At 31.2% G+C, this 10,186-nt stretch overlaps 1 protein-coding gene across 2 annotated transcripts; it reads right to left on the bottom strand.

Moving 5' to 3' along the window:
• Window positions 1-8,446: 8,446 nt before the first annotated feature.
• Window positions 8,447-9,933, bottom strand: LOC123695040. Of its 2 annotated transcripts, none has more exons than XM_045640730.1 (2): window positions 9,872-9,933; window positions 8,447-9,768 (listed from the first exon to the last, which is right to left on the bottom strand). In XM_045640730.1, exon 2 carries the CDS (start codon window positions 9,758-9,760, stop codon window positions 8,783-8,785), a length of 978 nt encoding a protein of 325 aa, XP_045496686.1. In that variant the 5' UTR covers window positions 9,761-9,768; window positions 9,872-9,933; the 3' UTR covers window positions 8,447-8,782. The 2 variants fall into 2 exon arrangements, with proteins under 2 accessions (XP_045496686.1, XP_045496685.1); XM_045640729.1 differs by having other exon boundaries at window positions 9,847-9,927.
• Between the last annotated feature and the right edge of the window lie 253 nt (window positions 9,934-10,186).

The following is a 10,186-nucleotide window of genomic DNA, read 5'->3' as shown; positions in this document are numbered from 1 at the left end:
CTGTTGGAAACACGATTTTTTACTACATAAAGACGTCAGAAAAATAAGTTTTTCATCCGAGCGTAGAATAGTCTCTTTGAAAGTAACCGAAGGCTTGGCAGTCGATGGGAATGGGATTTTCATTTTCCAATTAGCGTGCCCTACGACGTCGCGGTCGTGCCACTTCCAACATAATCTGTGATATTTATTTATACGGCGACTTACATGTTTACATAGGAAGCTTTCTAAAAGCTTTTCTGATCATTGTAGAGCGACGTGGCTGTGCTTCAAATTAAAACCAAAGACTGACATTTTACGTTCTGTGGTGTAATCCATACTAATATTATAAATGCGAAAGTAACTCTGTCTGTCTGTTACTCAATCACGCCTTAACTACTGAACCAATTTGCATGAAATTTGGTATAGAGATATTTTGATACCCGAGACAGGACATAGGCTACTTTTTACCCCAGGAAATAGGATATGTTTTATCCTGGAAATCCCACGGAAACGGGAAGTATGCGGGTTTTTCTTTGACTGCGCGGGCGAAGCTGCGGGTGGAAAGCTAGTTATACATAAATATAGCAAGTTAGCCATACCTCAAACAACAATAAAGCTCTCCATTATGATTACCTACTTTCATAAGTTTTCTTTACGCAATTGTGAAAGCTGGCAAGCTTATTTAGCATGTGGACCGATGCTTAAAATGGTGGCAACCGGAGTAATTAATATAGCGTTTGCTGTAACACCGACCGAAGACAACAATGAAAAGCAATATCGTAAAATTCCTTTTGAATTTCCTTCTTTGTCTGCTTAGATAAAAGCATGATGCTGATGACTATTTCTAATAACTTGGTGTAAACTTTTATAGAAACAGAAATATTGTCTTTACAGAAATGAAAAGTCTTATATTTGTAGTTACTAACACATAAAATGGAAACACTATTTCTAGATCTTTTATTCGAGTGAAAGACGACTTCGTTATATGTATTATGTGTAGTTGATAATTTTACATTATTTTCGGTATTATTTTGGTGGATCGCAAGAAAAACTTCACTCTAGCAAATTATGAAAGTTTAAAACTAGAAGTACATATTATTGATACATTTGTATTTATAACAAATTAATAGTTACTGGTATTAACTTGATTTAACGTATATTGCCGTATACTATTCTTATTATACCGTATATTACAAATGCATATTTGTAATATAATTAAAATTAATTGACCTTTTTGACTGACTTCCGTAATTATGTTCAAGGATGTCACCACGTGTACATACATTAACGTTAAGGGTCATCAATTATGCAAGATCGGAAATTAAAGAAAGTAAAATAAGGTTGAGTGCGTTTAACAAGGTGACGATTAAGAGGCCAGTCTGACACTCTCGTACGGTATCTTTTCATATACCGTAATGTTAAAAGAAGAAACTATTACATAAACTCTATTATATTCTATTGAAACTTCAATTACATTAAATAATTTTGGTAAAGTATACTTTACGATTGTATTCTCCTTAAATACACTTAAAGAGGTCTTTGAACTATAAAGACATGAACATTTCAATAAAGTTATACTTATTTGAAATTCTAAGTCTCGATTTCTTGGGATTAATTTTACAAGTATTTTATTAGAAGTCAACTAAGCAAATCAGATAGTAATAGGATAGAACCAGGAACTGATTGAATTCGTAACCTTAATTGCAGGAGAACGATTCGCTCAATGAACCTTTATATTAAAAATAAAATATATCATATCAATTCCATTCAAGTATGGTATTAAAAAATAGCATGACTGAATTTAATATCTCGTTTGGCTTGGCTTTCTAGTTTTGTAGTTTATATTTATATATCTTGTAAATTTTACAAAATTAAGAGATATTTGGCAACAGTCTATATTTATAGTGTAAAATTAGGTTTTTTTTCAAGTTCCAAACGCTTAAACGCGGATACTTCATGCGCTCTGTTTATTTTTCAACTTTCAAACGATGTACGGGAACGTTTGACCTGTTTGCTACTATATTGCGCTCAATATTTTTCATCGAAATTGGCATGTAACTTTGCAACTTTGACTCCAACTCTAATATGATCTATAATTTTGTTGTTGCTGCGAAGGTAGGTATTTGTATAGATACAGCCATACGCAATGGCAATTTTACGCCTACTGTATAAAAATAAAATCTTTTATTTAATTTCGTAATTAGCTGCGCTTTATGCTTCATTTTGTTTATACAATATTATGCATACAGTAAATTGCTATATAAAATATATCTACAGCTATGAATCTGTATTTAGATCGGATTGAAATCGAATTTTCATCATATGTGCTTTTATTATCATATGAGTATTATGCTATGGTTATGACCCAAAAGTTGTGGTGCTGGATGCATATAATTTTACAGTTTACGACATTCATTTACGTGACTGTGTCATGATCTCCATTTTACTGGCCACACCCGTCTCTTACGACTGTTAATTATATTTGACGATTCATTATATTTCAACTTGGAGGTATTAAGTTTTTATGAAGCTCCTAGAAACACTAGACCTAAGGATGAATTAAATTAAATAATACAATTGAATTATATGGCATTATAATTATTAATTTATTACCTATGACCTCAAGCCTCGTGCATGGCTCTATACATTGGGCACACAAATTTGAGTGTGAATACAATGCACTATATTAATTTGTAAACTAGGTAATTAATCAGATTAATTAGTTATGAAATATATTAATTTAAAAATACTTAAAATTTTGATTCATTGTTAACGACTGACGATGTATTAGTAGTAGATGAACATTGACTATACCCAACCTTATGCGCGTGCACCGCTTTCCTTTAAAATTTTGATCATAAAACAATTTAATATTAATTATTTATCGTAACTTATGTCGGAGTCAAATGATAATGACATGTAAGAGTACACCATTGAAGTACACTTACGATACAGGTCACAATCATTAAAACGAAATTAATAGGAATATACAGTGGTGACTAGGGAAACGCATCGTAATGTATTTTTATATAGTACTAGCGGTCCGCCCCGGCTTCGCCCGTGGTACATGTTTACGTTTTCTCTACATAAGAACCATCCTCGTACTTCAAGGAATATAATAAAAAAAGAATTATCGAAATCGGTTCAGCCGTTCTCGAGTTATGGAATTACAACGAAAAGTGGCATTGATTTTTATTATTAGATTTTCGAATGTTAATTATTTTTACAAAATTAATCGAGAACACATTAAATACTTACGTCAGTTGATTTTATCGTTAATAGTTATATTTATAACTAATAAAGGCCATAAAATGTTATGTGCAAGAGCACATAACATGAAGAAGACTTCATAATTCATGTTCATATAGCCTTGTTTTACTAACGTTAATATGAGGTGGAGGTGGCAGATGCAACGGGGCGAAACTTTACTTATTAAAAACACTTTACAAAACAAATCTTTTGAATTGAAGCATTGTCATTATTGCTCATAAGCTCATTATCATTTTATTTACTCGCTTTAAGATAGTTTATTTCAGTTTTTTTGCTATTATTCAATAAAATATTCATTAATTACAATATCCATCTAGTACTGGATAAGAAAACAAAAGAGCAATATGATTTATATAACATTTTTTCATAATTATTCTTTAAAACAGTTTATATTTATAGGACATATAGTCCCTGCTTAGAGCATTTTTGTTTTGTTTAGAATGTACAATGCACATGGAAACTATATAACTCAGTTTTGTACCTACGTAAGCTGATTAAAGTTACGTAGTATCATAAGTGCAGAAACATTGCATGCATTGCTGGGTTTAAATGAAACTGTTTTACTATCGTCTTTAATATTTTATACAAATGCTTTTATTCTAGATTAAAATTAAGGCATATTTTTGATGATATTTGATGCTATTTTTGTAATGTACAAACAGGTAAATATTTGAAATACATTTTAATTTTAATGCAGTTATTTGAATCATTACAAGCATGGTTTAGTTTTGACACTGTTAATATTATATGGATTTATCTTTAGAACCTTCTACAGGGAAGTATTTCTCACACATATATCTGCAATATGATGATGATTTATCATAACAAGTGAACCTTTAGAAATATAAACCTGACATGATTAAACGTTATTCATTTAAATCTTATTATATTATTGAAACGAAATTCGGAAATTGAGAAACACGTTTCGCCCAGGGCGATATTGGGAAAGGTTGAAAATAAACATTGAAAATATCGTAGGTACATTTTTTATAGTCGAACGCTATGAAATGAGTCGCCATTAATGTTGTTTGAATTTTTAAAACCTGCGTTCTTTGGTAAAAGCCGAAACCGAAATTGATATTAACTCGTGAACAACCCCATGTATATTGGGACATTCAGTTTAATATCTGCGTCTACAGTATCATATAAAACCTTTTAAATTAAAATGGATATGGTATCGTATTTTGCTTAATTTTTGCTATGCGTCGATGTTAAATCCTCTGCAGAAATATTATTTTAATATAATTTAAAACAATTACACATAATTTTACTTGTTATTTATTAAAATTTTACAAATATCAAACGTTTGCAATGCGGCAAAATGTACATCTCAACTAATTGCGCTACGTTGATTTCATTGTCGAATTTTACACGATATTCCGAGAGGCAGTCGTAAAAACTTTTAATTATTCCGTTGAAAATAGTCCGGGAGACCGCAGACATAAACCTGCATGCGTTCTTTTCAGCCGCAAAACCCGCAAGCGTTGGGGTAAGTGCTTGTTTAAAAGTGTTGTAAAACAAGCGTAACTTGCATCCTCACAACCCTCTTGCCCCGTATGCGCCCTCCTTAAAAATAAGAATGGCTTTAAACCGCTCTTCTTCTAAATGTATCTGAATAGAGTTAGGAATTCCACTTTAATATTTCGGGCGATGGTAATGACACACTGAAAAAGTAGATGGACCATTGTAGAAAATTAAAATATCGTCATGATACGAGATTGTGTCCCAAAATATTTTATTTTCATTTTCTTTTGTATTTAAAATAAAAATTAATTCTAGTAACATGTAGTTTTCAAATAAAATAACTTACTTCTTTATAGTTTCAGAATAACTAAAATTGATACTTAAATATATTTTAGATAAATTTAAAATAAGAAATAAAGTAGTCCTACGTAACACGATTAATTTCATTTAATTCAAATTGATATAAAAGTGTAAACGAAAGAAAATTAAGTGTTTTTCAACTAGTAAAATGCTGGATAGATAAGTAATTGAAAACAAAAAAATAGTACACGCCCGTCGACATGCCAATCTCCGGCACACTGACAATCAATTATTCATTATGGTGGACCCAACGAGATTTAACAGCCTTTTTAGCGACGAGTTATTTACTTAGAATAAATAACAACTTGATGCGACTATATTTATTATTTACCAAGATGGGAAGAACCTCTACGAACATTTTAACGATGTAGGTACTATCGCTTATTAATTAATTTATTAATCTTAAAATGTTATGTTATTCTATGAATCTATAAATAAAAAAAACAAACAAATTTATTTATACAATTCTATAAAAACATTAAAATTAAAAGTACTTTTCATATGGAAACAAGTGTCACGTAGGTACTTAATATATTATGTATTGTAGTAGGTCAGAAACTATATTCTTTAACTTAGACTTCATACAGTTTTTATTTGAAAATCTCAAGAAATATTGTACATTAATACGCGAGTGTATAATTGCTTTCATCGTCGTAGAAACGTGTTTATTAAAAATAAAAAGTAGTGGCAGTGGAACATCTACGCTACATGTTTTCAAGAGAGTCACAGATGAAGTTAGTAGGAAATTGTCAGTATACGAAATTGTACAAAACTTTGCGATAGCTTTTCAAATAAATAAGTAGTTCGTGTTAATATTTTGCTCTTTATGATACATCTCGCTAAGAAACTGTGTGTGGCGAGTGAGTCGAACATCTTTTATAAGTTAATTCCTGTCTCATGCACAATCCGTAAACTTTCAAGAGCTACCTCGCTTGCTTCGATGCCTGTTGTGAATAAAAAGCGCACTTCATTTCTGTATTTTTTATTTACCTAACCCGAGAAGTTTCCAAGTATCAGAATTTCAATTGAGATAGTTATGTGCACGTCATCATTAATACACTTTCATCGGACAAAATGCATTTATTTTAACATTTTTAATAAATTTGCAAGGAAATATCTATTTATAAACGTGATATTCAATTGTGATATATTTTAAAAATAAATATACATTTTTATAAGATCGTACATAATGTTCAAAACAAGGAAGTTAAAACAAAAATTATAAAAAGAGAAAAGAGGCCACACCATTGAATCTATAAGACTTATTGCATGCATGCATATTATTTGGGTGCAGGAATATAAGTACATATTGTGGTACATATACAGCGATTGGTTGTCAATATTTGCCATCAAATATTTTTACAAAATTTACTTACATAACTATCAAGTTGAAAAGAAATACCAACTAATAAAGTCATAATATTTCTATTTATTTTATATTCCAATATAGTTCCTAGTACATATCTAAACAGAATTTCATCTTACAAAAGCAGTGCTTAATGAAACGATTTCCTTGCCGGTTTCATTTACTGATTTGTATTAAGCGAGCGTCTGTAACCTGTTCACTCGTTTGAATTCTTATTAACTCGTCCGTGAAACTCAATACCGTGTATCGGAAGGATAAGATAAGAACAAACAATTTGCTTTATCTTGCTGATCACTTATTGTTCGCTGCGATAGTATAAAACAAGGAACAGCTTTACCCAAACGAAGGCATTGCAGTAATCTTAACAAATATGAAATTGTACGTAGTATTCCTGGCAAAAACTTACTATTATTATAGACACAATATTCGTGCGAGTAAATAACGGCTAAGTTTGCGTATAAAAGTGAATAGAAATTATGTATCAAATTTTGATACAATTTCGCATAAAGAGATAACCACGATCAAAGGATTGCTTTCAAAGTGGTTTACCTGGCGAGCATATTTAAGTTTTCATGAAGTGAGGAAATGGAAAATAAATTGGATTTGAATGAGTTTCTTAAAGCTACATGAGGATGTATTTACTTTGTTTCCCGCTAGGATTAGATACCATTATTATACAAACTCCTCGAGCTAATAAGAAAACTAATGCATTCCGGGCATATAAAAAGGCTAAAACATACGGGCACTCATTATTTATTCCTACGTTAGATCCTTTCCCAGAACAGAAAACTCTTAGGGCTTAATAAATGTAGGTATATTATGTTTGCTTATCACAGACCAGATAATTGAACTAAAACTTAAAAAAGGCTTATTTCAATACTAGCTTCCGCCCGCGACTCCGTCCGCGCGGATGTCGGTCTTCGCGTGGATGGTTTATTTCTCCATTTTGAGTAACTCTCACAATGACATCTTATATTGTATCTATTGGACCCAATACGGCTAGGCCTATAATAATACACAACGTGTGTTCGCGGTTCTATAGAACAACGTCTATGGATAAAACTGAAGAATTAAGATTAATTTTTTTCTAGGTATTTTTCCAGGATAAAAAAATATCCTATTTTACGCCCAGGATAATAAGGTATAGTTTTCACGTGATGTCTTCACATACAGACAGACAGACAATTTTTTTTTAAATCACATATTTGGGTTTGGTATCGATCCAGTAACACATTACTTTATTTTTTCAATATTTTCAATGTACAGAATTGACCCTTCTACAGATTTATTATAAGTATGTATAGATGTATACAGTATAGAAGTTAGTACTTAGTACTATGATAATTAATATAAGCTTATTGAAATCAATTTGTAATATTGCAATAAGTAACATCGTCGCTATTCGAAACACAGCAGTGACTAGACAGTTTCCAAAACAATCCCTTTCTTTATAATCCTCTTATTCCATTATGCGTGCTAGGTATTTAACGTGTTCCTGATACAATGGGAAATACATTAACACAGCAACTTACTCTCGCGTTCCGTCGAGAAGTTTGAAACATTTTCACAAAAACTTTTCTATATGCGAAATACTATGAAAGCACCTAGCAGAGATTAACACGAGCCTTGATAATAGGTGCTCGAGGATTACTCGTAGTGTGAAGTTGTCTTATTATGAGCGTGTTAACTAAAAAGGAGAGTTCTCCAATTATTGTTAGTTCGTAAATTATGTTAGGTACTGAGACATAATGTAGTCGTTATGGTATTATGATCAAAATTTTATCATCATAATATGTCTCTTTGACATTTTTATAATTTTTCATAAATTTTATTATACTTTTCTAAAAATGAACAAATATTGTTAGAAATTATATTTTTAATAATGTAATTTTAATAATCATAATGAACGCATGTTTAGTTATTAGCCACGGTTTATTTTCATTAAAGCATGTTAATATATTATGTCACGGTGTTTTGAGAAACTGGTGACGTAAAATAAAAACCACCTTCTCGTTATAAGATATGTATTCCTGCACGCTGAAATCTGACAAAATTGTGCTCTTGACCAAATAAATTTACGCAATGCAAACACTGGTGCGAAAGAGCCCACCACCAGCTAACTAGATCTTTAAGCGCAGTTTGGACGGTGGTTTGATCGTGTTGACTCAATGTTCACTAGTTAGACTGGATTGTGAATAGCTTCTTTGTGTTGCAGGATCACAACTTGCTAACTAGCTGCTGGTGACTGATGCTTAACTACGTAACCGCGACAAAAGTACGACCCAATTAGCACTTTAAAACGGAAAGTGAAAACAATTCAGTATGTTTATTATTTATTTAGATCTAATGAACACGTTTGTACAACGTGGGCAAGATGTTCACTAATCTTTGCTTTATATTATTGAGTCCCATTGATACTTGCAGTTGAGGTAAAATTACTTTTTGTCTTGGGACAACGGGTTGCAAAACATGCACAGTAGGTTGCACTACAACTGGTTTTAATCTAGTAACTAAATTTGGCGAAATATAATTTACGACACCTTGTTTATACTGTGGTAAAGAAATGGCAATTGCACTTGGATTTATGAAATTTCCATAAACTGGTCGAAGTTTAACCATTTCATCTGTTAATTCTGAATTGGTCACCACATTTCTACTCACGGGTTCGTTATCATTTTCATTTAATTGATCGTGGGTTCTTTTTAATTTCTGAATTTCTTTGTTTAATTTTCCTAGTTCCGACAATATGGCAATGAAGTTTCTTTTGTCCGCTTTGTCTTGTTTATCTATTTTTCTTTCTAAATCTTCTATAGATTTCTTCAAATTATCTACTTTTGTTTCACTTTCTTCATACACTAGTTGGTCTATAACTATATCGGGATACATTTGTCCTTCATTCCTAGAATTCTCTACAGGTGCAGGGGAAGCGCTTAAAATATCTCCGTTTATACTTGTTTTACTCTGCATAGGTTCAGCTCGTCTATGTTCCTCTTCATTCTTGTTTAAATGTTCATTGTCATTTTCTAAGTCTGATTCATTTATTTCTTTATCGTCATATTGAAACTGGGTTGTTTTAAGATTTTCATTAGGTTGAACATTATTATTTGATTCTTTTTTATAAATAACTTGTGGTTCTGTTACAGTTTTCAAATAAATAATTTTTGAATTGTTCTTTGATGGAACGGATCCACTGGCTTTTACTATTCCATCAGTATTTATCTCTTCACCATTCTCAGTTTGCTTAATCAGTTTTTCTAACAATGCATATAAATTTTTGTCAGAAGTGTTTTGCATTGATTCTGATATTTTATGAAACACCATTAAGAAATCTGAAATGAAATATTCTACTTTAAATACGGTATAAATTACTGTAGCAATAAAGCGTTACTATCAGATAAATCACATACAAAAATATACCAACAAGTCCATTACCGTTTTACACTTCTAACACATTATACTGGGAAATTGAAATGCGATTGGGCACTCGATTGAATGTTCATATCTTTACTGGAGTTTCAGAGCAATTTAATTAAGTTACTATAATTGACCATAACTATTTTAACTATGAAATCAATGCAAACAAAGCAAAGCGAGGATTAATTCGTGTCGAAATTTGAAACGCGTTATTAACATTTGCCTTGTGCGTACAGCGTAACAGTTTTCCATGGCAGATTGAAACTTAAATAATATTAACAAAATATTCTTCGATTTAATACATTATGTATTTAAAATAAGATTGTAGTTGAA

Source organism: Colias croceus, chromosome 10 (assembly GCF_905220415.1).
Source record: "Colias croceus chromosome 10, ilColCroc2.1".
Classification (NCBI taxonomy): Eukaryota; Metazoa; Arthropoda; class Insecta; order Lepidoptera; family Pieridae; genus Colias; species Colias croceus.
The sequence above is the reverse complement of the archived record's forward strand: the minus strand, read 5'-3'. Positions and strand labels throughout refer to the sequence as shown.

Coding starts and splice junctions, on each gene's coding strand:
- LOC123695040 (XM_045640729.1), bottom strand. CDS start 9,868: ATGGACTTGTTGGTATATTTTT. Junction 9,769..9,846: donor GGACTTGTTGGTATATTTTT/GTATGTGATTTA, acceptor ATTTCATTTCAG/ATTTCTTAATGGTGTTTCAT.